Source organism: Rhea americana, unplaced genomic scaffold (genome assembly GCF_003343005.1).
Source record: "Rhea americana isolate MKP2758 unplaced genomic scaffold, rheAme1 scaffold_0, whole genome shotgun sequence".
Taxonomy (NCBI): Eukaryota; Metazoa; Chordata; class Aves; order Rheiformes; family Rheidae; genus Rhea; species Rhea americana.
Window position 1 is genome coordinate 12,933,032 of NW_028185037.1, and position 27,723 is coordinate 12,960,754.

Genomic DNA, 27,723 nt, shown 5'->3' on the forward strand with positions numbered 1-27,723 from the left:
GCAGCGTTTGGCTCGTTGATCTCCCTGAAACGACTCCCCCTGGGCCTTGCGGAGACTCAGCTTCAGTCTTGTTTTGCTTGGTGTTTTACTTCCTCGTACTTTCAAAAATAGGCTGCTGTAAAGCCTTTTAGCTGGTCCCATGCGTTAGCTAGAAGAAAAAAGGTTAAATTCTCCTTTCCTACTCTACGTAACTCATTTCCTGTTTTCCGCAACTGTCTAGACACCGAACGAACRAGCATTAACCCTGAGTCCCACCATTGGGTTAAAAATAGAGGGTTTAAATATAAAAGTGGGTGGTAAAAGGAAGATTGTGGGTTTCTACCTAGTGCCACACACCAGTTGTGCTAAGCAAGAGCTGTTTAATGGTCTACAGGCAAGSAGAGGAACCAAATAAAACTACTTTGGTGTCAGAGGTTTAAAAAAAAAAAAAAAAGTTTGCTCCAGGTAAAAGCGGCAGCGCAAATTCTGCCGAGCCCTGTCACCGTTTGATCCCTTTTTGTCACAGCTGGATTTATACCTCCAGACACAGCCTCCTGCCACCACCCCCCMAAAAAAAGAGGAGGGGAAAAAAAATCCACTTAGGCAAGAGAGCTATAAAAAGCCTGGAAGAAGGTTGCTTAAGAGAGAGCCCACACTGCAAAACGCGCTCAGGTCGTGACGGGAGACGGAGCCGTCCCACGCATCGGCCGTCCCCACTGGGGAGAGCGGCCACCCCAGCTCCCGCCTGGAAAACATCGGCCCTCGGCTCCGTCGGCTCCTCCGCCGGGCTTGGAGCAGGCCAGACTCCTGGGTTTCAAAACCGTCAAAATTCACAGCGCGCCTTCAGGAGGAGGAAATCAGATTTCCTGAACTGAGCCGAGTTTCTCCATCTCCAGATGCAAAATCCAGAGGGCTGCCTGTCTGCTTTGTCAGTCTCTCACACAGGGGTCTTTCCCCTTTAGCCCCTCATTCCTGAGAGTCGCATTTCCTAACCGCTGCGATAAGCAATGGAGAGGGCGCAGCGACGAAGTCAGTCGAGTCGGGAAGGTTGATGGAGGCATAAACCAGCAACCAGCATCTCCGGCTGCGCAGGACTGGATGCTCCCTTTCGGCTGCATAACTCRTGCTTGCTTCCTGCCCTCCTCTGCTACGAGTTCAAGGCCTGTTCTGACCAGGACTAAAATGATCCAAGSAAAACATATTAAAAAGACATTAGCTTATTTTCTATTAAAAAGCACAATATAGTACTCATCAAGAATTGCGATGAGTGAACCGATAGCTTTCCAGCTTAGGAAAGGCCTGTGAACCTACAGGAGTTATTTATAGTGCCTTTCTGAAAGCAGAGCTCTCCCCCCTTTCTGCATTTTTATGAAAATAGCAGCTCATTCTGTCAAAAATAAAACCGCCTCCCAAATTGCTTGGTGAAGCTCACCCCACGCCACTTTAAAGCACAGAAACAAAAGTTGAGGATTAAGGAAAGTTTARGTAAATTTGACCAATCTTTAAATTATTAGTGCAAGTAATTTTCAGATGCTTTTGCCCCAARCGCCACTTTACTGAGCTCTACAAAGGACAGTGAAGGTTTCGAGGAATTCCCATCTGATTACTTGCTTTGCTGGAGTTAATCTGGCTGATTAAGGCAGGACACAGTGCTTCACGCCATCAGCAAGCCATTCTCACCCTCCCATACCTAAGGGAGGAGGTACTACAGTGACAACACTATGAAAATGGGAAAAGCAACGATTACACTTTTATTAACTGAAAGGATTATAGATCATTCTTACTGGCTCACAAATACCACATCCCTTAAAAACAAAAAAAGCCCATATATTTCCCTTAAAGGTTTAGAGTCAAGAGTACTTAATTTCACTTATTTTAATGAAGTGTCAGTAAAAAAGTGCATCTAAATCTTTTTCTCTCTTTTTAAGAGGAGCTGATCATCTCGTAAACTGGCCCCTGTTCCCAGAGACTTGTGTTTGGAGGTTTAATTTCAATTATGGACCGAGACACACAGCATAATCAAAGATTTATGAAACCACCCAAAGATACCTTGACAGTCAGTACAAGTGAAGTTAAAAATAAGGCATCTGCAGTTTGTGCTTGTTTTTGTAGCTGGATTTCATAAGGCAAGTCATCTCATTTTACAAAGATAACTTCCTGTTCCAGCCTGCGAAGGCGTCTCAGATACTGTTTTCCCCAGTTTACCCCAGGTTTCTTCTAGGGGCTCCTTGTCCAAATTCCTTCCGATCAGGAGTCTGGGTTTGAATGTTGCAGTCCTGACTTTAACCAGGTGAAACTGTAACTAGGGAGGAAGGTCTCAGACACCTTGACTACAAAAGCAACATCTGTGTAGTCCACAAGTTGGAGCTGAGGCTGCAGGATCAGAGCAAACACTAGAGATTTCATTCAAGCCAGCAATCACTCCTAGGTACTGGCAGAGCAAAATGCAGAGCATGAGCTCCATTTGAGCACTGGTTTTATTGGAAGGAACTATTCCATTGACSTTATTTTCCTCTGAATTAGACAGAGCTACCACTTCACCATAATTCAGRTATTTTCCATGTACCTACAGCCACAACAACCCAAATCCTGGATGTTCTCACAGAAGAGTTTCTGCTTATACCACAAGAAGCTCAAGGGAGATAAGGTCACCAACTTGGAAGCAACAAGACAACCAACTCTGTGGTTCACATTGTTTGAACATTTATTGCAATTCAGTGTCAAAAATGGTTTTACAAAAATACATTACTGTCTGCACAGAACAGCTGTAAAAAGTTGAACATGCAAGGGAAGAAAGTGTGCAAATTCATATGGAAGGATTTTACCACACAATATTAAATAGAAGTCTTACTATACAAGGGATGCCTTTCACTTCATACTATCTCTAGTTACAACTTTAAGGAAAAACAAAACAAGCTCTCCTCCATATATAAGTAGGTATTTATAATTACTGCAGATCCTAAAAGTTAGCATATTTGCTATTTCAAATTAAAGTGTTCTCTCTGTAGCTGGCCTATTAGCATCCTGTAAAGCACACAATAGATGCAGAAATGCAAGTTCCACCCTCAGCAGCCTTCCCAGGAGGGAAAAGGCAGCACTTGATCAAACAAGAAGGAATTTCTGGTTTTCAACGTTCAAGGCGTTAATACAGTAGAGACTGCATATATCAAGATATATTTATTCTCCCTGGRGCCAGATCCTGTAAAACCCATTCACAACTAATGAGATCACTAGAGGAAGATGTCGGATATAGATCAGAAGAATTTTCACATACCCTGGCAGCCATGTACCAACAGCGGTGTGGATGACTGCTCTTGTCTTCAGAGCGCTTAACAAGCATCATGGTAAGCAGTGAGCCAAGTGAAGCATGACAAGCACACCAGTGCAGTCTCAAACCTTGTAACAGTCATTAAAACTGATCAGCCATCAGCTCCACAGGGCATGTTTCCCCTCCCCGCCAACAGGCCAGCTAAAAAGAGTGGCATTTTAATTTAAAGCTCTTTGTTTTTGGCAAGGTGCTGATTTGTGGGGAAGCTGTGCAATGGGGTTGTATGAACACCCCCGAGGATAATGCTGGTTTGCTGTAGCAAACAGAAGATAAGCATGAAACAGCACRTCTGATTTATTAGCTATTTGACAGAATTTGAAGTGTTCCTGCTCTATTTCAAATGTAGCTACTAAGGGCTAAGGAATTTTCTGGGCAAGAAAACCAGGGTAACTACCTGCATATGTTGTAGGAGACAGCTTTGCAAGAGTCAAACACAAATGGGAACACAAACTGTCACTACTGGAGTTCAAAACCTAGGAGCAAACAAAAATAAAAAAAAGATATTCCCATATACAGAAAGTGGCAGGGTGCAATTAAATGTTTACATACAAAGCATGTCTGCAGAGCAACACAAGTTTTCCTTATCACTTTATAAAATTAAATGATCTAGAAAGTCAGCAATAAAAAAAAACACCCAAACAATACAAGAGGTGCACACATTTTTTATCTAATTTTACCACCCCACAGTTAGTATAAACAGCTTAAAGTATGTACAGCTGAAATTGTGCCTCTTGGAGTGGCTATCACATTGACGCTAACTCCAAACACTTGCCTCTTCTAGAAAGCTGRAACATTAAGATCTCTCCTCCTTCCTTAGCCTCCTCCCTGGCATGGATCTGTTTTTCCTCTTTACAGCACCATGCTCTACCCAGCTGCACTGGTTAACACAGAGTCACTCCACTGATTTCAGTTACATTTCTTTGGATTTATGCTTGCAGAAGAAAAAGCCCAAAGACAGTCAAACCCTCTTTCATAGCATGAAAACTGATGCACACTTAATAGAACCACATCCACTAACTCAAAGGTGAATTGCCACTTGAAAATAATATCCTATTTCCAAAACACAAGTAAAAGCCTGTTTTCCATTCACAATAGCTGTACCAGAATTGTCCTTAAATAAGTACCTTCCTTTTGTGCAAGCACAGCCTTGCACTGTCCTGCCTAGAAACCCATATTATCACAGTAGTTTTTGTTACCCTGCCACCCTAAGCCAAGCAGATGCCTTTATGCTGCTGAAGTACTGATGGTTTTAAGTGGTTAGGCTAAGGTCTTTGGATGCAAACATTGTTTTAAACAAACAAAATAGTACCGAATTCACAGTATTGCATCATACCAGGTCTTATTTGGTCTTACTTGACAGTTGCTGTAGCAGAAAAATAATGACTGAGGCAGTAACTGAATTAAGCATATTTTTTCTAGCAGACTTATTTAGTTTTGTTATTCAGTAATTACTTGTTTTGCTGCYGCTTTGGATACTGACAGCAATGTTGCAGGGCCCTGCACCAGTGTTTGTACAAACAAAATCAATCCTCAGCACTTTGACCCTTTAAGATCTACACAGATACTGGGGAAAAAAAAAATCACAAAAACCTCTAGTTGAAATAAGTTTTATAAACAGGAGCCTCTACTGCACCTTGTTAGGTATGTTGTCAGTAATATCCATGCAACTATTCAACTATAGCAATCAACTATTTGCTGAAGACCAGGGAAGGGCTCATAGAGGCAATGATTAGAGCTGAGACTTTCCCAAATCAGATGAGTGCTGGGATTACCTGTCTCATGGGGCARGGAATGCACTAGGCCAAATTTAAACCTGAGCTTTAAATCTCACAGTGGGTTGTTTTATTTGATAAGGAAAACTTCAGACTAAAGCAGATTAAGACAACCCAGTATTTCATTCCAAAATACCATCACATCTCCAGTCACAACAGGCTGATTTGCTGTGGATGGGRGAAGCAAGTATACAAAATAAACAAGCCCAAAGTCAGAGCAGGAGACAGGAGATGCAGAGGGTCACACAAGTCTTCTCACTGCTAGAAGAGGAGGTAACAAGAATCTCCAAATACAGTGGCAATACTTCACTTACAGGTTCCTGTCCTTAACACCCACTTTCACAAATTTCAGCCTCATTAACCCACTGACATGAGTGTGGGAATGAAAACAAACTGGCCTCCTTCACTCATGAAGAAATAACCCCAACAAGCTAAAGGTCATTTTTCCAAGGTAACAGCTTTTAAATCACTTTCAGTTGACATGAATATAATCAGCAGGCTTATGCTTTTCACTAGCAATAAAGCTGATGGACAGGGTGTCAACACAAAGACAGAGAAGGTTCCATATCCAGCATGTTTTTTCCTATTCCCTGGACAGTGCCAAGTTGTCTGCCATGGTTAAGAGTACCATTGGCTCCTAGAGAGTTTTCCAAAAGAAAAACATCTTTGCTTTTCAAATACAGCAGAATGGCAGTTCTTGTCAGTTTTTTCCTGGCTTTCCCCTTCCAAGGTTTCTACATCCCCTCCCCTCTGCTCCATCTAGAGAAGGTTTTTTTTCCCTTTTTTGCATCTATTCCAAGATTATGTTAAGTGATCTAGTTTGCAAAAATGCAAATACAGTTAATTTGTACATATAACAGCTGCAGGAGTGTTGAAAGTGAGTTATAAAAATGTAAAAAAGGAACAGAATATTTAACAATAACTTAAGTAGTTCTTCCTGAATTGTCCTGAGTACTCCTTTTCCTCACAATTCTTTGTGCATAGTAACATACAACCCACTAATATTTACCCTCCTGAGCTACCCTGCTTACACTGCGCACAGAGAAAGTGCTATGCAGGAAATCTACTGGCTAATGACAAAAAACCTTTCCAATACAAGTTTTCAAATTCTTGTAGGTTAGCTGGAGTCTTCTAGCTCCAGCTTCGTGAAAAGTGCAGAATTATATGCAACAGAGGGTACTGAAAGCCAAATCTATGCTCCAGTGAAGTAAGCACAAGTCTGGTCACTTATTCCATGGGACTAAAAATTCAGCACTAGGCTACTGTTAGAAGATCCCATAAAGGTCAGCACTAGAAGGAGAATGGACATGTGTCTTTTCCATTTCCTTAGCATGCAAAAATAATTGAGGATGTTAAGTTGCCATGTTGGAAATCACTTGCTTATTTCAGTCCTGACAGCACTTTTTAGAAAAGCACYAACTGGTTTCTTAGTACTGTTTCTCACATCAGCCTAAATTCCAGTAGTATGAGACTAAACAGGATGCTGCCAACCTTTCAGTGATTAAGAACCACATGATTTCACTAGATTCAATGGCCCAATTCTCCCTACATTTTACCAGCTATAAGATGATTCATTTGAGAGCAGTGGGAATAGAGAGCAGTGTACATTGGAAAAACAAGGAAGAGATGGGCTTGAAGAACCAGATTCTAATCTCACTTGGAGTTCAACCAGTAAAAGTAACTTAGTGGGGTGGATATGAATTTACACTGCGAGATTAAATCCAGTCCCTTACTTCTGTGCAATAGGACGTCCTCCCTTTTAGATAATCTTCATCCTTGTAGCTTTTCTTTCTCCTTTTGCTTAGTCTTTCATAAAACCAACCAATTAAAAGAGGATGGAGTAAAGTCTTAGGTATTCATATGGTGCCTATCATCTAGGCATTCAAGCACTGAGTAGAGCAAGAAAATTAATGTAAAGAGGTAAGCATTAATGCAAGAAAAGATGCTTACTATCACAAACACTTCCCTTTAAATCATTGTACAAAATACAAAAGTTCACATTGTACATTAGATTTTTGTTCGAAACGTACTCAATCTATTAGAGGTAGAAAATGGTATGGTGCAATTCTCTTTTGTAAGTAGGCTAGAGTTCTATGCTAAGTATTTCAGAACATGTCTTTAAAAAAACATAAAATTAAACTTGTCACAGGGATATTTTTCATAAATATTTTTAAAACATCATATTTATAAATATGTATGCTAAATAAAACCAGATGGAGAAACAGTTCAACAGTCCTAGCCTCATATTGCTTTCTCTCAATTTTTAGAAACAAAGTTCTCAAATAGCTGCGGGACAAATTCAGTTTTAATTTCTAAAAGCAAAAATGAAGTTTCTGCCCTGTATCCTGTACTCTGATCAGAAAAAAGGGACTCTGTACAACATACTGCATTTATACACCAGTCCTATAGAAGTCTGTATTCCTTAAGCGTTGTGCATCAGTGAGCAATTCCACCTTTTGTCTCCAAGATACTCTTGTTCCTTGACTCAGGAGCTTCAAATAGAGTATTTACACTATTTACAAATGGAGTGTCCAAGCTCAGTGGCATGAAGTGTCCTGCAAGAATCGCAAAAGCTCTGATGACCAAAGTTCAGAATCTGAACAAGTTGATGAAGTCTTGTGGTGAAAGAGAAGTGGAGCAAGTCTCCGGGTTGTTAGCTGTGCAAGGGTGATCAGTGCCCTGGGAAAGGAGAACACAAATTCATTTAGAGATTGCAGAAGGGCTACACCACAGCATCAGCCAACTTAGTGGTGCCCTTCTGCCAGATATCCTGCTTGCAAACAGAGCTTAGCCCAAAACACTTATATTCCTGCCAAAGATGGCAGCTCAGAACTAGGCTTCAGATTTTAGGGACTACCATCAAGTCAAGGGAAATAAAAACAGTAAAGATCCTATTTACTCTTTTATTCTGTTCTCTGAGGGATCAGAGGCCAGAGTCTACTACCAGCTAGAGAAGTTTAAATTCAGAGATATGCCATGGATACCAGCACAACAGCCAGCAGATTTTTGTCCTGGGCTTCTTTGTAGCCATCAACTCTGGTCCCAGCTAATCCTGCTGCCAAAGACCTCAATCTCCATGTAGTGAGTGGCAACAGTAGTATCTTTACACTGCCAGCATGCTACTTACAGTGGGCAGCCCCACAGTACCTCCATCTACCTCTGCTTTTCCTCCAGCCTTGATGGCAAATACTCTTGTTCAATGACAAGAAAGTAGACTCTGAAGCTAAGGAGAAAGGGCCTTAACAGTTAAGATTAAGGAAAGTACTAGGTTATGCAGACAAAAGAATTGCAGCACCCAAACCAAGCTGCAATCAGAGGAAGCATAGGTGCTCCATAGCTCTGAGTCACCTGCCCCTGTCCCACCAATACCTACCTTCCAGGAGAGGATGTGGCAGTGCCTGCACAGCTGCAGTGTGTCACCATACTGCTCCTTCCGTGGGTAACACCTTATGAGTTTGAAGTACATCTTCTTCCAATCCAGCTGCCCTTTGTCAGATAATATTAGCCGTTTACGAATCTTAAAGATAAAAAACAGAATTTTAGCCAGCTACACAAACCCCCCCCCCACCAGTTTGCTTTCTCCAATACTTGTTCTCCTTCTCTTGTACAAGTAGCGTTATCTTTGCTGGTCCCGTAACAGGTCCTGTATAACATGAGTTCTGCTCTGAGTGTTCCACCATAATGAGCTACCTTCCAGCAACACCCTCATACAATACCAGGGGCTTATCTTATTTCTTGAATATTAATGTACGATAGCCTGAAACCTTGGGAATTATTTCCTTCTACTCTAGCCACTGTTCCTGGCTAGCAGAGTAGCAACTATAACCACATTTAACTGTTTCCGAAGTGAGTGTGTTTTGCTCCTTCACTGACTCTAAGCTTTAGTGATTTGTCATGCTTCCAGCTTGTGAAGTTTTTTTTTTTTTAGGGGTTCATTGGTTGCAGAGGCTAGATTTGAATATACTTGGTAGCAGAAATTTTCTCCAGAATCACTTCCAAATTCAGATCCAGAGTGACAGATAGAAACAGAGTCCGCAAATTATCTGGCATATGATTCCTGAAATACAGAGGTCTGGTGTAAGCACCCCAGATACTCGACTCTTAATTCAAGATTTTCTTCTTTAAAAGACATCACATGTGAGTAGCAGCAGAGTTAGCTTCCACATACTATGTTGTCACTCATGATACAGTTCAGAGGAGAATTCTTGCTCTAAAGGGTAAAAGAGTAGGACTCATTCCTCATGGACCACATCCACAGAGACTGTCCACAACAATGCCAGTCCCTGGGACACCATGGTTATTGCTGGAGCCAGACCACATGTTTTCCCTGCACATGTGGGACAAGCAATCATGACTTGCAGTTATCACCTGGATCAGGGCTGAAGTGCATATGACTAATGCCTCAGACTCCTATTTCAGGACTCACTGCTGCAGCAACTCAAAACTCCCTCAATAAATCTTTTTGACTGCTGTCATGCCAACTTGTGTTATCACCTTGCAGCACAACCCCCCAGATCTGAGGGACAGCCAAATAAGAATAGTCTACCTACAGGTGTTCATTCACTAGCAGGTAACAAGCAATTGATGTGCATTTGCATCTCTTCCTGTACCTGTCTGTCTGTGAAGTGGTACTGGCAGAGTTTTTTCCACAGCAGCCGATCTTCACTGAGCACTTGCAAGTCAGGAGCCACTTGACCAAGGCTAACCAGGTCTCTCCCATCACTCAGTCGCTGCATGATGTTTAATTGCAAACACAATGGTAGGTCTGTGAAAGTAGTTCCTTTAAAAGCRGGCTAAATAAAACAAAAAAAGGAAAACTGAGCTAACACAGGAAGCTGAAGACTTGAGCAATTCTAGCTTGTAGTAAAGTTGCTACTTTAAGCACTACTACTCCTTACACACCAAGTAGTACTTCCCTCTCCTGAATAAAGAGAAAGTGACCTTCTACTCTAGGACAGCATTTGAGTTATTCTGAAGTAGGGCAGCATTTATTYGCACTACAGTACTTAGAAGCTGAGTCACAGTCCAAGTTTCCCCCCACCCCTGCTTTCACCCTCCCCACATGAATACTCAAGAGCCCCCCAAAGCATCTCTGCCAGCTTCCACTATGGCAGGACAGCAACTACATTGTGCTGTCGCTGTCCCGGGGTTTGACACAGGGAAATCCGTGCTACTCCTCAACTTCAGCTTTCTCTTACATGTGTTGCTGGGAATCTCATGCTCTTTTTTAAGATGTTTTAGCTTATATCATCACAGGATCCCACTGCAACCAACAGGAGCGGCTGATGAGTACCATCAGCAGGATTTTCTCTGCATGGCTTCCCAGGTCACCACCGGCAGCACTAACCTTTCCTCTGGGAACACTAAGGACCTGCATCCTTCCCCCAATCAATCTTCACAGCTGCAAATAGTTTTGTATACTGTTTATCCACGGCACAACACAAGCTAACCTGAAGAGCCGAAAGCTGCCATCAGCCCCGGCTCACCTTTGCCTTGTCTACACAGGCTCCAGAACAGTTTTGTGAGTCCACAAGAAAGTACAACTCCAGGACAAATAAACCATGACAGATCAGTGAGGCCTGCACTCAGGGGAAATCCAAGGCAGAGACGGGAGAGAAGAATCAACAAGAATTAGAATCTAGGTTCCAGCTGTTCCAAAAAGAGCCTCAGCCTTATAAAGGCAAACAGCAGCCTTTAGGATTGGCCCCAATGAAGCAACAATGTTAAACAGATGTGCCAAGTTTCTCATTTACCCTGCGCAGAGATGCTATTTTAAGTTGTGGAGTCACATCACCCACTTTGCAATTGGCACACAAACACAAAGCATGTGGACTGCCATCAACAGGACAAAACTGCAGGAGGCTGTTTTTAATCATATGGCCCCATCGCTATCCATTTGATGGTATCTGAAACTTCAAGGGCATAATGAATGTCTGTGCACAAACAGTTCCCACTTTCCCACAGCTGTAAGGGTCACAGTCTAGAAGAGGATCCCTCCTTCCTTGCAAGCTCTCCCAACCTGGCTGGACTGTGCAGCACTGATTTATACCAGCAGAACCATGATCTTTTTAAAAATGCATCATTTTAGGCCTTATGATTGTCAGCTCCACCAGCAAGACAGAGGCCTGAAACAACAACTCCAGAAGGAGCAAACTGTTTCAGTCATCACCAGAAAGTATTTGTTCCAAAACCTACACATGACAATTTTAATGTTGGCATTGTGAACTATTTCCCTAATCATTTCAGCATAAACAATGGTGCTCCTATTCTTTATCTCCCAGCTCCAAGCAGCCTCATCCACTACCCCTCAGCAGTTTCCAATTCACTATTTCACTTCTGACTACTATAACAAGTTGTTTGCTCTTGAAACAAAAATCTAGCTCCTTTGCTACTTGCTAAAAGCAAAGCTGCAAACATACTACCTGTGTATTTCAACTAAATTGAAGAGGGAGGCAGGGAGAACAATTCTTTCTCAGACCTGAAACTGGTCAGAGTCCCTCCAAACTGATGTCATTTATGGGTAGGAGGACTGCACAGAAGCCTTGGATCACCTCCAGTTGATCTCATTTTCCCTATGCTGTCCTTCCTATTCTCCTACACATCCTCCAGGGCAGACAACTTAAAGAGAAAGTTTACTAGGCCAGAACATGTACAACTAAGCTTAGAGGCTCTTGGTTCAAAAAAACAGCTAAGCGCACACACTTATGTCTTATTATTGAAGAAACCAGTGTGACTCAAGTAAATCCTTACAGGCTTTCTGAATCAGTGCCAGAGACTTATCTGCTACTTCTCTCTCAGTACTCCTTTCCAGGAGTTTTCAAACATTACTTTTTTTGGAGAAAGAACACAGATTAGATCAGAGCAGACCATTATGCTGTCACTTTCTGGACATAGGTTTTTGAAGCAACTATTCAATATTTTGCAAGTTTACTTCTTTTTAGTTAAAGGTTTATGTCTTGGCTGTTGCAAGACATTTTTCCCTGCCTCAGAAACTCAGTTCACTCACTAAGCAACTGGCTGCACAGAATTGAGCTTGTTCTTCCTTCCTCTTAACTCAGCTTTCTTTTCTAGATTGACCTGAACTCATCCTCAGTAGTGCAGAATCACAGAATGGTTGAGGTTGGAAGGGACCTCTGGAGATCTAGTCCACCCCCCCCCACCCCCAACTCAAGCAGGGTCACCTACAGCATGATAGACAGGGTTGCATCCAGGCAGGCCTTGAAGATCTCCAGAGAAGGAGACTCCACAACCTCTCTGGGCAGCCTGTTTCAGTGCTCTTGTCACTCTCACTGTAAAGAAGTTCTGCCTGAAGATGAGGAAGAACTTCCTGTGTTTCAGTTTATTCCTGTTGCATGGCACTACTGAGAAGAGTTTAGCCCTATTCCTTTGACACCTCCCGCTTAAGGTATTTGTACACATTGAYAAGATCCCCCCTCAGTCTTCTCTTCCCCAGGCTGAAGAGGCCCAGCTCTCACAGCCGTTCCTCATAGGGCAGATGCTCCAGCCCTCTGATCATCTTTGTAGCCCTACGCTGGACTCTCTCCACTAGCTCCTTATCTCTCTTGAAAAGTCGTATTTTTGCAAGCTCTACATCTGCAGCCTTCAAAACAAGGCATTATTTACTTAAGTATAGGTTTATAGACACATTTGTAAATGTACAGCCACTACACGGTAAGGCAGTATTGCATCTACAGATCTTCTAAACCCCCAGGACCTCAGTTCATTTTCCTCAGTGTTCTGACACTTACTAATCTCTAAGTTCTGAAGGACTGAAAAGTCATTTCCTGGTGCTACCTACACAGTGCAGCCATTTAGAAGTGATAAAAGCAGGTCCTTTGTTTAAAGGCTTGTTAAATACCTCTGTAGCTGACTCACCAGTGAGGGGAGAAAAGGTGCTTTTTATATTCCCTTTGGCCATGCTTAAGGTAAACAGGAATTTCTTAGTCCATTTCACTAGCTTTGACTCTTAAGAGGGACACACTGACATGGAGGCTAGCACCAAGAGAAGACTTGAGCATCACCCTTGACAACAGTCCCCTATTGGCAACACATGACAGTTCAGCTCTGATAGTGTGGGGAGACTACCAACACCATTTTTCCCTAGGATAAGCATCTGTTCAAGGTAAAGCAGACCAAGTTCACATTTGATTCACACGCAAGGCCAGGTTAAAATTGTATCAACTARTGTCTCTTGCCCATTCCTACAGGTTTGGGGAAAACAGATGTTGTGAAAGCAGGACTTTTCTTGCTGGAATGGCCAGCTCCAGATTACTGAAAGAATCATTGCTATTTTCAGCCAGGAAGCATTAAATTATGTAGCTGTTTGGAAGTCTGCACTTAATTTACAGATTAAACAAATTAAAAAGAAAACTAACATTGAGGGGGAACTTCTCAGTTTGAAAGAGATTTCAAATTGACTTTTGGTACTGAGGCCTGATCTCTGAAGACTCTCCAGAAGAGGGAGATTGTTTCCTGCCCAGCTCTGTTCATACAGCACTTCATGGCCATATAGGAGTCAAGTCACAGTCTGTAACCAGTACTGGTCTGAACTAGTCTGATCCTGGATTGTATATGTTGAGCTGGTTAGGGATTCRACCCATTAACACTTATGAGTAATGAACGGCTATTACTGATTTTGAACTAAAGAACACAGGTAGTACTAGCAAGGGAACCACGCATTTTGGCAACACCAGTTCCTTTCCCAGCATCCTGCTAACACTGGAAGTAGATAGTGGGATGCAGCCATCCAAATGAGAGCTGCTACATAAGATTTCATGAATGAATCATGTTATTTCTGGCCTTCAGAGTCATGCTTACCCTGGTGATTTGAATGTTGTTCAGCTGCTGCTGCCAGTGGAGAATAGTCTCCATTCTGTGCACCCACATGTTGATGTTTCCAACCAGCACAGACTTTCCAACCCGTTGAACCAAGGTGCAGAGGGATGTGTAGAGGGTTTGCAGCAATTCTCTTATTAGCCTGATGTTCTGCTGATCTTCAAGGACTTTGGAAGAACAGAAAGGGTTAGAAGTGGGACCTGCCCAAATGCTTGTTCTGAATCTGTTTCTGGGGAAAGTCAAGTTATCCACTATAATCTGAGGCCAAGAGATAGCAAACTTGAGCTTTTTTTTTTTTAGGCATAACACGTTAGACAGCAGAAACAGATCCTCTCTTAGGATAAATAGATGAGATATTTGCCCTTTCTACAGCACTTCTCATTTCTAGCCACTGGAGACTGGCCAGCTTTGCCCTCCAATGTGTGAGAGGTTATCTATGCACACCTCTTCCTCCATTTACCCTGCTGATGACAGCTAATGAAGAGCAAGCACAGGATCTCTTACTTTGTATACATATGTACAAGGGTGCTCTCAATACTTAGAGTTCACCCAGAGCTAAAAGTATTAGCAAGAGAAGCAACACATCTTGACCACAAGACAGCCCTCGCTGGAGACCCAGAGGAGGTGAAGACAGCCTGCAAGCTTTCCTTTCCCCTGGAAGAGTGACAGTACTTGATAAAAGCAAACCAGAGACAAGCAAGCAGCACAGACTGTAGATCTGCCAGGCTTGGAGGCAGAAACTGCAGTGTTTTCTGCATTTAGAAACTCGATTGTTAACAAGACGCAGAATGAGTGTAGTAAGGGATATAAAACGAGGAATTGCTTCATGGACACCTATGAAGATAAAGACATGTCTTCCCACTCTTCCCCTCTTAGTACTTCACTCAGGAAAGTGGAGTTAAACTTCAGAAACAAACAGTAGTGCCTTTTTTTCACCCGTATTTTGTACTACCTATCTATTCTTGAGGATGTATTTCATATCAGATTAAGTAAAATTCCCCCACCCCAGAATTTCCATTTCTTACCTTTCTGCACCACTTTTTCCAAAATGTTCATGTAGTTTTTCTGAGCAATGCCACTCAGTGATGTCAGCTGAGACTTTGCTATCAGCTCCAACAGCTGTGGATAAAAATAGAAGTTGCAAGGCTTAGAGTACAGATAAAGTTTCTAATCTTGACTCCTAGACATGTGACACAGCAAAACAGTTCAGATACTTGTTTGCTGCTTGAAAATAAAAGTTAGACCCAGCCAGAGTAAGCTAGTGCAAAGGGGGAGAGAGCAGATGCTAAATAATTAAATCCACATTGAAAGGGGAGGGTGTGAAAATATGAGGCATTCTAAGGATCTTTAGGCAGAAACCTTATTTCATGATTCAAAGACGCAGCAAAACCACAAAGCAGTGCTCCGACTGACAGCGCCTATTCACGCTGCGGGAACAATGAATGGCAGACGTCACTGTCCTTCCCTGGTGCATAAACAAGTAGTGTCATACGGGAACACGAGCAAATTCCTGCTGGATAGCAATACTATTGATGGGGCACTAATGAGAATCAGATTCCACCATTTACGTCAAACTCATTGGTTGCATGGGTTTTGTCAGGGCACTGTCACCAAGATGGAAAGGTTAAGGAGTATTTTAAAATCCAATCCCCCCCCCCTAATAAAAACACATAAAACACATGCTTTAGTCCCAAGATTTCCTCCTCAATTCAGCTGTTACAGATGTAACAATACTAACCCATCACCTTTCACTGTTTGTCCCTGTCTGCTTGTTAATCTTCCCTAATACAAATCTCACTTCTACTTCCAGCTATGATTTGCTTCCTGCCACTGATCTCCTGCCTTTTGTACTAGCAGCATACTGAATTTGGGTTTCAGTAACTAAATAAAGCATTTCCCAGGGGGAAGATACCCTCTCCCCTGGCTTTGTGCTGTCAGAAGAACCACCATGGAAACCTTCCTCCAGGTCATGTTCTGCAGAACATGCAGTCTGTGATCTTTCAAGCCTTTCACTTCCTCCCTTCCCCCAACATTATATAAATAAACAGACTATCCACATGTTATTCCATTTGTTTTGGATGTACATACCCTTCTGTTTTAATTTAGAAGGGAAAGAGAAAACCTTTTATGCTACAAATCAATCAACACATTACCACATGACGAGTTTATTAATCCTTTATCATCTGTAGTTATGGTATCCTTCGCTGGCACTGTAGAGAGTACAGAGAAGGTGCAAGTACTTGTGTCAAGTAACTAAGATGGTTTTTGACAAGAGTTGATAAGTCATGAGTTGACCTGTTTGCCCTGTTATAAGAATTACAGGAATGTATCCATAAAGTTACTGGCAGCTAGCCAGAAAGCAGGGAGCTCAGAGAAGAGGTGTTATTGCAACCATTTGCCCATTCTGCTCATCTCAGTCACTAGCATGTGACTGTCAGTTAGGAGCAGTAAAGTTGCCTAGACTGACCCATCTCTTCTTCCGTTTACTTTCCAGACCATCAGATGGCTTCGAGTTTGTTCTATTAATATCTTGCACCTCATATGACTGAAAGAAAACAAGATGAAAGACAGACCTACATTAACACTTCTGTGAAGGGCAGGCTGGAGAGTCAGGTAATATTTGCTGCACATAGCAAGATGACCTATTAATGCCTCTCAGCTAAACTGAAACCACAGGGATGAGATACTCCTAAGCACAAGGCAGTTCACAAGATGTTTGGGCAGTTTAAAGAGTTTTTTCTAATTTCATAAAATACTGAAAATAAAAAACAAAGTAGCAAGTCAGTGCCACAAAGCAACCTTTGCAATACTCTGCTTGTATTCCAGAGTACTCTTAACCATGAGACCTTTGATTATAATCAACTTGCTAGGCTGCATCTGTGCAGTAGCCACATACACTGAGTTCGGCTCTATGTATAAACTGCTACCTCTAGACTGCACTGTTATCCTAGAACAGGCATGGAGAATGCTTCCTCCAGACAGGGTGGCAGCAATGCTGTGCCCATCACTGAAAACACTAAAATGCTCCCAAAAGGAGCATCATGCAATGCAATACCATAAAAACTAGACACTAGGGCCATTCTTTGAGAGGAACAAGGATAATCTCAGCTCCTTGAAAACGTTAAATTGGTATGAAATTAAGTTAGCCAAGCGAACAGATTCAAATTTGTCTTGCCTGAGTTTATCAAGGCTCGATTTATGTTTGGTGAGCCAGCTCAGATGTCATGTGTCACCTCCCTTCCCCTGCAGCAATAAACACAGGATGAAATTCCATATGAAAACTATGTTGTGAGTATTTCCAGGACTGCTTCACTCCCTAAGGGCTGCTGGCTGAAATGGATGGCCAACTCTTGAGACCAAAACATATCTTTTTATTCTCATGTGCTCATACACAAGACACGTAAAAGCAGTAAGTGATACAGCTCAGATCCCTCCAGCCCCAAGTACTCCAGTGCACTGAAGGTCTTTTAGTGGTGACAAACCCAGCAAAGTATGGTCTTACATTTAATAGACTGCTAATTTGGAGTTTACAGTATTATAAGAAGTCAGTGTTGTCATTTGCAGAATACAGACTAAAAGCATACTGAGGTGCTCAGTAGGGTAAAAGGCTGGAGAACTGCAAACATGTTGCATTATGGTGCAGTTGCATTAAGTACAGCCTGTATTTGACTGAGAAGAACAGATGGTAGGTGTGCAAAGGGAAAGGTTAACAGTAATTTTGAAAGGCCTGCCTTTCAAAGATGCTAAGTAATTGTAATCCAGGTGATTTTATTTGGAGCTGGGAGTCTAACATCTCCTGAAAATAGGGTATGAGATCCCAATTCATTCTTTGAACTCCTCAGAAGTGTTGGGGGGGGGGGGAAGTGACAGCTTTCCCCAGGCAGTCCTTCTTCCTTGCCCCTACTTTCTTTGTTCTCAGGAGACTGCAGCAGCCAAGGAGAAGAGACAAGATGCTGAGTTATTCCAGAGCCTCCACAAAGCTGGCAGGAGGCAGACAGTTTCCCCAGCAGGGCAAAAATCAACTCAGTTCCTTGCAGATGTCTTGGCTCTGCAGGACTTCAAAGCACAGACACTCCAGGATCCATACACAGTCAGGGGAAGGGGGTCCTTCTCCAACYCCACTAGCAACCAGCCTGAAGCAGCTAGTGCAGTGAGCCGCTTAGCTCTGGGAGCGCAACAAGCCCTCCTATCCCTGTAAGCACACAAAAAACGAGCAAAGAGAAAGGAAGGAGTAACACACAGTATGGAATAAGGACTTTGTCTCAGGACCAAAGCATGCTGCTCTGCACTGAAGTGATGCTGGGCAGAGCACCATTTACAGACRTTACAGACAGACAGTGCTTTCTGCAGCTCTCCCAGTGCAGTAGCGTGCAGTTAATCCATATTCCAAACGGTCCACAGCTAGGAGCTTATAGCACAAGGAGCCGCAAAAACCTTTCTGCAGGCCTCTGAGCTGCTGTGAGCTGGAGGGATAGCAATGTCTGAAATGACAGTGCTTTATAATAAAAAGCCTAAGTCCCAAACTATGAAAGTCTAAATCTGCATTTGAACACCTACATCTGGGTAACCTTGGCTGTCTTCTGCAGGGATCTACCAGTCCTTCCCAGCTGGGAATCTAGCTCTTAACATCTGAGCTGCCAAGAGAAACTGCAATGAAAATCTCCTCCCAAGCCTCTCTGCGCTTGCAGCCCACCACATTGTTTTGTGGCCAAAATGTCTACCAGCTTTTCAGCTGGAAGGTAAAACAGCAAAGTAAGTTCATTACTCTTGGTGCAGGTGCTGATAGATCTACATGAGACAGCACTGAGCTGGTATTTTTCAGCACAGCATAGCTCCAAGAGTCCTGGAGCTAAGTGTACTCTTACCTTAAAAAAAAAAAGTCTACTTTAGCAGGCTTTATACTGTCTAGATCATAATATTCCAGAAGAGTTGTGCCCATACAGCCTAATCTGACTTAAGCTTCTATGAACAGAAACAGTACCTTCCGTTGTGAAATGTTACTACATCATGTGACAATTCTTTCTGAAAGCAGCTGCCTGTAAGACCTCACCTGTCATCTAAGCAGAGATTTCTCTAAGGGGAGCCAATAGCCTTTGGGCTGCAGGCACTTTTGCATCTCTGCCCATTTTACTTATGGTCACAGAACACCTCCATTCTATTGGTTTTAGTCCAAATACAGAGAAAAACTGCTTCAAGCCTGAGAACAGTTTGGATCCACTGGGTCAATCCAGCACCTTACTAATCTCCTCTTAAAACTGAATACTTTCCTGTAACTTGTAGGCAGATGCTACAGCTAAAGCAATCAGCAAAGACCAGGGTGAAGTACTAATACATCTGCTTAGCACTTCCAGTGCTGTATCAGCAGACCATCAAGATTGATATTGGAAGAAGATTTCTCCTGCACTTCAGYTGCATGAACTCACTCGCTACAGCAGATGGTATTTGCTTGTAAGACAAAATTCTTGCAGTTTACACCTCCACTCAAAGAAGTGCCCCCTTTTATAACAAAACAGTGCACTGCCAGGAATTCTAAGAACTTAGTTTGGAAATACCTTACAAAACAGACTTCTACCCTACAAGAAAAACAGTACTGAAATCACCATCAGGCTTATGTTCTACAATATTCAGGGTAACGCCACAAGAAAGGCACCGCATAGAGCAACCGTTCAGCCTGAAAGTCCATTTTGTTATCAGAGGTAGTGTATTAGTAACTTCCTCTTCCATAAAAAAAGGTTGTGTATAACAAGCAGAATCATAAGCTTGTAACTGTTTTTATCCCTTCTTTCTCTATGGTTATCCTCTTGTTTTCTTCCTGTCTCCTATTCTAAGCAAGCCTCCTTGAAGGACACTTTTTGCTGACTAAATACTATGACATTGGTTAGACATCCTGAGCAATGCGTGGAACTAGAGAACAAAGAGGGAGGGAAAGAAATTTTATACACTAATATTCAAGGCATTTTCTATGTGACAGATCGCTCACCTGTGTTCTCTAGGAGGCCTGTGATTTGCAAATGACCATAAAGAAGATCAACATCCAAGGCAGAGTTCCATGAGCAAATCCAGCACATAAGGTATTTTGAGCCACTATCCACCAGAGACTTGGCYGAAACAACCTTTTCATTTAGGAAGTCAGTTTTAAACTTGATCCACAGTCCCAGGTTTATTTATTTATTTTTTTTAATTTGCCAAGCCACACAAGTCCAACCTCAATTAGAAAGCTTTAAATTCAGTTGTACTGTATCCTTAAACTCTGGGCAGATCACATGTACATAAACATACTAGCAGCCTCAGGCTGTATGGTAACAAATATCTGTGAGCACTACCACCCTTGGATCATCCCTAGCTGGATGCAAAGCCCTAAGCTGTTATGCAAAGGCAGAGCATAGGGAACTCTGACAACCTTGGTGCTTACAACTCCCTCCTACAGGAGGATGGCTATCAGGGCTAACCAAACGCTATGTCCACTGAAACCGCTGCCAAACAGACAACACTAAGAGCAACTACAACCCCTGACAGAGAAGTTCAGATCAGGAGACTCCAGAAGGTTCAGACCAACTTCTCACCCTCAGTACACGTGGCTCCCAAGTTTCTCGTGTATCACTTCACCATGAGATTTGCCATCTGTGCTCAAAGCCATGCTGGCTGGTATCTCAGCTTCCCATGCAAAGAGAGCCCCTTTGCACTACAGCCTCTGCAGAGGTCCCCATCCTCCTTTTGGGACTGCAGGAATTGTATTTAGAAGCTCAACTGAGAAATCAGAAATAAGAAATACTAACTTTTGCTTTTTCAAACTTCATGACTAGGAATGCTAGGATAAGGACAGTTCATCCTTTGAATCAACACCACTTCCCTGYCTCTCCATTTTCACAGATCCAAAATTAGGTCTTTAGGATGTATCCACAGAACTTCTATCAATTACTTCCCAAATAAAGCTCAATATCCCCCAAATGTCAGCTTCAACCTCACTTTACCAGCAGTTCCCATCATCAGTTTGTGCTTAGTTTAGAATCTGCACCAACACCACAGCAAAGTAAATCCTCGCTTACACTCACCCTCACAACATAGTTGAATCGTCTGGAATCGAGGATAGCGCTTGAGAAGTCAAGTCTGTTGAAAGCTTCTCCCAAGGTGCAGTAACCATGGCGCTGAGAAGAAAAAGACTGGGTCATGTTTTGGCATACATAAATCCAGACAGCACCAAGGAGATGTGACCCAGGGCAACTCAATTTAGCAAGCTAATGGGTACAAACCATGGAACTAGCACATGGCTGGGGAAGGCAAGCCTGTCTCCAGTGCAACTGCACTTATTGACGTCACCACTCAGCACAGTCCAACAGAGGTTGTGGTTGTTTCCCAAAAGTGATCCAAGCTCTATGACCCTTAGATAGCTAAACTCCATCCCTCCAGAATTTATGAGACAGAATGAGCAACACATTCCTAGGGCTCAATATATAGCACAAGTTCACAAAGAGTGGCTTCTCAGAGCTGATTCTCTCCATAAGCACAACTGAGTGGTTGTGATGAATTCCAAYGGCTTTCCATGTTAGGACTGTAGTGGTCGAAAGCCAAGAACAGTGTTATGGCTTGGTCTGCAATAGCTTTTTTTTTTCCCTCCAAATAGAGGGAAACAAACAAGTYATATTTTAAACACACGTACAGAGCCTTGCACAGCAAGTTCTGGCCCTGATTAAGGCTTAAAATCATTACTGYGATTCCAATCACAAGCCAGATCTTCCACTTATCTCTTAAGAGCCTCTGCCAATTTACAAACAGCCTAGGATCTTCCGCTGTTTGGAAAAAAGGTATGAAAAGAGAACAAAGATGATCTATGCTAGCACTTACCTCTTTTGTGCTTCCCTTGTGAACATAGATCCACTTCTCTTGGTGGAAATCTGCTTACACAAAGACATTTTGCTCAGTTAATCCCTTATTCCACAGAAGGCTGATCTCTGTTCTGCTCACACATTATCATCACTACCCTTTTAGTGCCACTGAAGTTATTTTGGGTTTATACCACTGCACTCAAAACCAAAACTAGCAATTTGCTGAGATGCTTTGTTTTGATACYATTTCAGCTGAGACAGTGGCCCTGAGCCTTAGAAAGGTTGTTACACAAATGCAGCTCAAGACTGTAAATGTTTAATCTGTCAGTTGCAGATATATCATAGCACCTCCACTTCTTTGGTCCCAGGCAGTAAGCTCAATTGACAGCTAGATTTTGTTGTTATTGATTTTATTAACTATTCATTACCTTGGTTACATGCTTGGGACTGAATGTCAAAACTAAAGTTGAGCAAAAATGCCATGAGCCGCCAGGCACGTAGGAGAGCTTTTAGCAGTGAGGTCAGGCTCAGAGGAGCATGCTTGTGCTTTCAACTAACCTTCTAAAACATAAATATCTATTCAGGACCAGAATTTTCCATATTTCTAATCTCCCCTCCTTTCCCTTACAAAGGAGACTTAGCCCCATCCACTCCCAAAATAACTTCCCTATACCCACCACATGCTCAGTTTGTCCTTTCTGTAACAGCAATTTTATTCTGCTCAATTCCTTTTCACCCCATTCTCACATGGGGTCAGACTCCTGCTTTGCTGTGCACTGGCAATTCAATAGCTAAAAAAGAATTCCCTTTCCATCCTGCAAAACTTCCCCCTTAAGGAGACATTGTGCTCCAGTAGTCTCTCCCACCTAAAAAACACAGTGATGTACTTAGGCATGGCAAGAGGAGCCCAGGGGCTAAATCCAGGGTTACAGGCACACACCTCCTGCATCAGGCCCCTTTAAACTAGTAGGTCAAGTCAGAATCCAGCCAGGAACTGTCATGGTAACATTTGTTTGTTCACACAGAGTGAACCCAAGACAGAGGGGCCAGATTTTGGCATCAGTTTCTGAAATCCTGGGGGATGTACAATGAGCTAATACTTGTGTGGGAATCTTAACTCATTTCCTCTGTGTATGTTTACATTTGTAGCCTTCATCTCTGTTAACTTGGGTACCTATCTTGCAATCAGATCACAGACCTTGCTGTCACTGCAGGCTCCCACAAGTCATTCCCCAGAGCACCCTCCAAGACCCCAGCTGCTTGCTGTGTATGCAGAGAGACTTCAAATCTCTTACTGTTCTGAASAAGTTCAAATCTTATTTCATTTTTCATGCACTTTTCAGAGATGGGATCAAAGCTCATTCAGGCTTGTAGCCTCCAGTAATACTGATTCATACTCAACATGCATATGGAAGAAAGAATAAATTTAGTCTGTTGAGCACAGGAAATCTTCAGGGGAAAAACTGGAACTGGTTCATTTGAATGTACCATAGGAAAAAATTACCCTCCTTCTGACAAATACAAATGATAAAAATTTGAATACAACAAGCACAACTCCTCAAAGTAGGGATTATTAACAAGGGCATAAATCTTCACATTAAGCTGTATCCAAGCTCTGTACTTCAGTCAAACATGGGCACAAAGCCCTTCAAGATACTCTGGAAGAGCTCAAGTGCTGTGCAAAAACTCATAGATCTGAAGCATTTCCATTCTCCTGAAACTTTTTTTTTTTAAAAAAAAGCCTAGACATCTTACACTGGATCTTAGCTTTGTTATTCAGCAGATCTTTTTTTCTCTTCTTGGCAGCAACATCATAATGCAGGCTGTTGAAGAGATTCTCTTTGTTGTGATCTTCCTTTTTACAAAAGCTGCAAGAGATAAAAAACAAAGTTTATTTCTGCAATCTGCTGAACACTGTTTCCTGTAAGGAGAGAACACATTTTCACTGCTAACTGAAGTTGCCTTCTTGCAAGCTGCTTTAAAAAGGTCTGGATGTAGTTTTAGCATTCAATAACATTGTTGCTGTATGAGCTTCCAGTGCCAGTTAACATATAACTGATAAGAACAGAAAATGCAGGTAATTGAGATCTGAGACACTTTAATAGCATTCTCATCCTCCCTTAAACTTGTCTGTATGTTCATGGTAACATCATTTCTTCCTACTGTAGGTGGTAGATCCCTCTAAGCCAACCAGACTTCCATGCAAGGACATATTTACACATTGCTGAGGACATGTATATATTCATATTGTTATTAAAAATAATCTTTACATCACTCTAGCTTTTAAGCTTACAGGAAAAGCTCAGTTGAGGATCACATTTGGCTAGTGGCTTGCCCAGCTCCACATACTAGTGACCATATGCACTAACAGCTAGAATCTCTCTTCCAAGATTGTTTGCCTGCTCTATTTGCTGGAGCTCTGTTTTAAGTGTGTTATGTAAAGTGAGCTATAACCCTCCCCATTCCTCTTTGAAGGAAATGAATGACTATTTATAAAGAGTCTGTGTATCTAACATTTTCATTTTGTAGACCTCCAAATCAGCAGATGCAAACAGCAATGTGAAACTGAGTCTTTAGCAGCCTTACTGCCTGTTGCCCAGATGCTGGCAGGTGGCAAAGGGGAAGACAGCACCTTAAAGGAACTCTTAAGCTTCAGTGGAGACCCCAGAAGATGGCATGCTGCCAAGAACAGCAGAGATGTCTCACAGGTGCTAAGACAAGCAACACATCCAGGAGGGGGAAAAAGCACCTCCCCTCTGCTCTAGCAGCTTGCAAAGGAAGGAGAGAGCTATCAACATATCAAAATCAGAAGAATGGTCCCAAGTGTCTCTCTGCATCTAACAGCTGCTACAACAGTATTAATCTTGCAATATTCCTGCAGCTCTGGCAGGTGCTGCAGTGTTCTGCTTCTCAAGGTGCTTTGCAAGTTTCCTGTGCAAGAACCACATGGGTAAGCAGTCTCCTCCAAAGACTTGTGTGATCATGCTGCTTCCTTTCCACAGAGCTAGTGTTTATGCTACTTAGCCTCAGAAAAATAACATGAGCACCATACACTCACATCTCCACCAACAGCTGTCCACCACAGACTCTTGCATAGGAATGAAAGCTGCAGGTCAAGGCTCCTCATTCACCCTGTGAGTGTGATCTCATCCAATGCCTACCTAGGCCTGTAGCCAAAAGCAGACAGGTGGTTTGCAGTCTGTTGACACAGCCACATCACCAGCACACACAGAAATGAAGTGGCAGGCCCTCACTCTGAAGCACTGAGCCTGTTTTTCAGCCCATGAGGGACCTGGTTTCATTTGGGAAGCAGCTTGCTCTAGCAGGCTCCAGACAGGGTGGCACCTCCACACTGAAGGTAGAAAAAGCCCTCTCAGTCTCAGGACTTGGGTTGAGGCTCTTCACTACAAGCCTTGGCATCTCCTTCACACTCCCCTGGGCACCACAGTTCTTGTTCTGGAACAGCACTTTTCCACACGTTCCACTTCAACACCTCCAAAAAGGAAGCAGCAAGGTAGATGAGAAATATTCACAGCAACAGCAGCTCCAGGACCCTGGTATTTCTACAAGCAGCTAACTGGGACATTCCCAGGGTTAGAAAAACAGAAACATCAGCTGCTCTTTTCCCCCATTAATGTAGCTTAGCTAGAGGGACCAAAACCAGAGAAAGACTATAATAGTATGGAAGTGTTTTGAGTGGTTCAAGTTTATATTTTATCAAAGTCACAAAGCCATGATAGTTATCCAGCTTAATTAACATTCCCAATGACAAGGCAGAATCCAAGCATAAAAACATGAGACAGACTTTCTTCACATCTTAAATGTCAACAGTATACCCTTGACTGTTGACTTCCCAAATGACTCTGTAATTTGAAACCTTCATAACAGCAATGGATGAATTCCAGCATGGGAGGCGGATTTCTTGTTTATATACTGCCAGATTTCCACATCTGCAAGGCATCTTGACAGGCTGAACAGTTGGGTATCAGAATCTAGCAGTTTGAGGACCTTGGTCCAAGAGTGCTGTGTCACCACATCACTTTTTAATAGGAAATAGGATGTAAAAATCCATGCCAAGCTCAGTATTCTGAGCTCAGTCGCAACAACCCATGTAGACATTCTTCTACTTTAATTACAAAACAGAATCTTTGGATTCTGAAGTGGATTTTTAAAGCTTACATAAAGGAGTGCAAGAGATAAAGAGCTACTACCTAAACCTGCCTGCACAGCAAGATGTCATTTGTACAGTTCATAACACGTTCCTCTTTGCTCCAAGTCACTTCTGTCACATACATTCCTGTCTTATTTCTCTGCCCAGTTCCAGCCTACCCAAACCTCACTGCACAGTTGAACAGATGCAGCTCTGCAGGAAAAGTTTGGTTTTGATAGGAGTAATCTGGCCAGAAACCATCCACATTGTAACAAAGGCTTCCAGCCCATAACTACACAGTGCTGGGAAGCTTAATTGGCCTTTTTTTGCTTTTTGTTTTGCAGGGTAATCAAGCTTCACATTATGTTATTTATCTTTTGGGAAAGATTTATGACTTTGGATACATCGTATTTCTCTGACTCCAGAACTGAGATGCCTAAGGAAGTGTTTGCTTCTGGAAAAGGAGAGGGAGATAGCACAGAAGTTTCCCAGTGAGGTGGCAGCAGGCCAGGAGATTCAGTGACACTCCTTAAGGGCACATTCCTGAGGCAGTGGCGCAGCAATTGTTTTGGCATTTTCTTCAATACAAGTAGGAGCAGGAATAAAGAGTTGCCACTGTCCAGCCTATCTCTGAATTACAGCATGCCACAAACCAATCACCCCCTTTGCAGACTTGCATTGCACAGAGCTTTGCAGCTCTATTTTTGTAAGAGACTCTCAGTTACAGCTAGAGAAGCACAGCCCACAGTACCCACATGCACTCACAAGCTGAGCTCTGCAGCACAAGGAGCACTACAGGTGAAGCAGGAGAATTAGACCCAGTACACTTACCAGCCCCAGATGCCCTGCTAATCCCCCACCCCCATAATCAGAAGTCAAGTTGTGGTTTATGGACTTATTTACTAGAACATAGATGCCAGCTGATGACTCATAGGTGAGTTACAGCACAGCAYCACGTGATTCAGTAGATCACACAGTACAGTAGGGTTTTAAAACCTACATTTTGAGGTGAAACTTAAGCACCTTGAGGCTTGCTGGGTCCATGGACACTTTCCTTCCAACTACAGCCCTGCTCTGAGCAGGTAAAAATCACCCCAAGCAGGCACAGGGTTACATTTGGCCTCATATAGGGTGCCTTAAACCCAGGGCCACATGATTTAGCAGCTGAAGGGAAGGATTTGGGATTGTCATGCAACATGAGCCTTATCTTCCCCAGATGACCTTGGGAGCCACACTGACCCACAGCCACACAGCTAGCTGAGGGCCTTCAGACAGATGCCCCACAGGGGACAACCTTCCCAGAGGAAAGGCACCCAGATGTGTTGTTGTTGTCCCACCACACTACAGCTCCGTGGGGGTAAGCTATAGCAGAGGGGTTAACTTCACCTCCCAGACAGGCCATAGCAGGCTGTAAACTTGAGAGAATAAAGACAAAACCAAAACAAAACAAAAACCACTAACAGTTTCAAAGGAGCACAGGAGGCAACATCCTGCCCCACAGAACTTAGAATACACTTTTTTATTTTATAGCTCATACAGCAAGCAAAGAGCACAGCCACTAAGCATTTTCACAAGCAGGAGCCTTCCACGAAGGAGAGCCGAGCCGAGCCGTCCAGCAGCCCGCAGCAGAGGGCAGGCCGCGGCAACAGGGCACCCGCGCCTGCCACAACACGCCGGCGCCAGCGACGCCCGCACCAGCCCACAGGCCCCGCGGTTGAGAACAGCCGCGGCGCAGCGCGTCCCCCGGCCGGGCGGGCGGCGCCCGAAACGCGAGCAGCGCCGCAACCGCCGCCGCGGGCGGGCGCGGAGCCTCCGGGGCCACCATGGCCGCAGCCC

At 43.0% G+C, this 27,723-nt stretch overlaps 1 protein-coding gene across 1 annotated transcript; it reads right to left on the reverse strand.

The window, feature by feature from the left end:
• Positions 1 to 2,660: 2,660 nt before the first annotated feature.
• FBXO32 (F-box protein 32) lies at positions 2,661 to 24,954 on the reverse strand. The gene is made up of 9 exons (XM_085299893.1): positions 24,899 to 24,954; positions 23,493 to 23,605; positions 21,757 to 21,806; positions 20,967 to 21,059; positions 14,940 to 15,033; positions 13,897 to 14,081; positions 9,690 to 9,872; positions 8,453 to 8,596; positions 2,661 to 7,758 (listed from the first exon to the last, which is right to left on the reverse strand). The coding sequence occupies exons 1-9, from the start codon at positions 24,952 to 24,954 to the stop codon at positions 7,669 to 7,671; spliced, it is 1,008 nt and encodes a 335-aa protein (XP_085156019.1). The 3' UTR covers positions 2,661 to 7,668.
• Between the last annotated feature and the right edge of the window lie 2,769 nt (positions 24,955 to 27,723).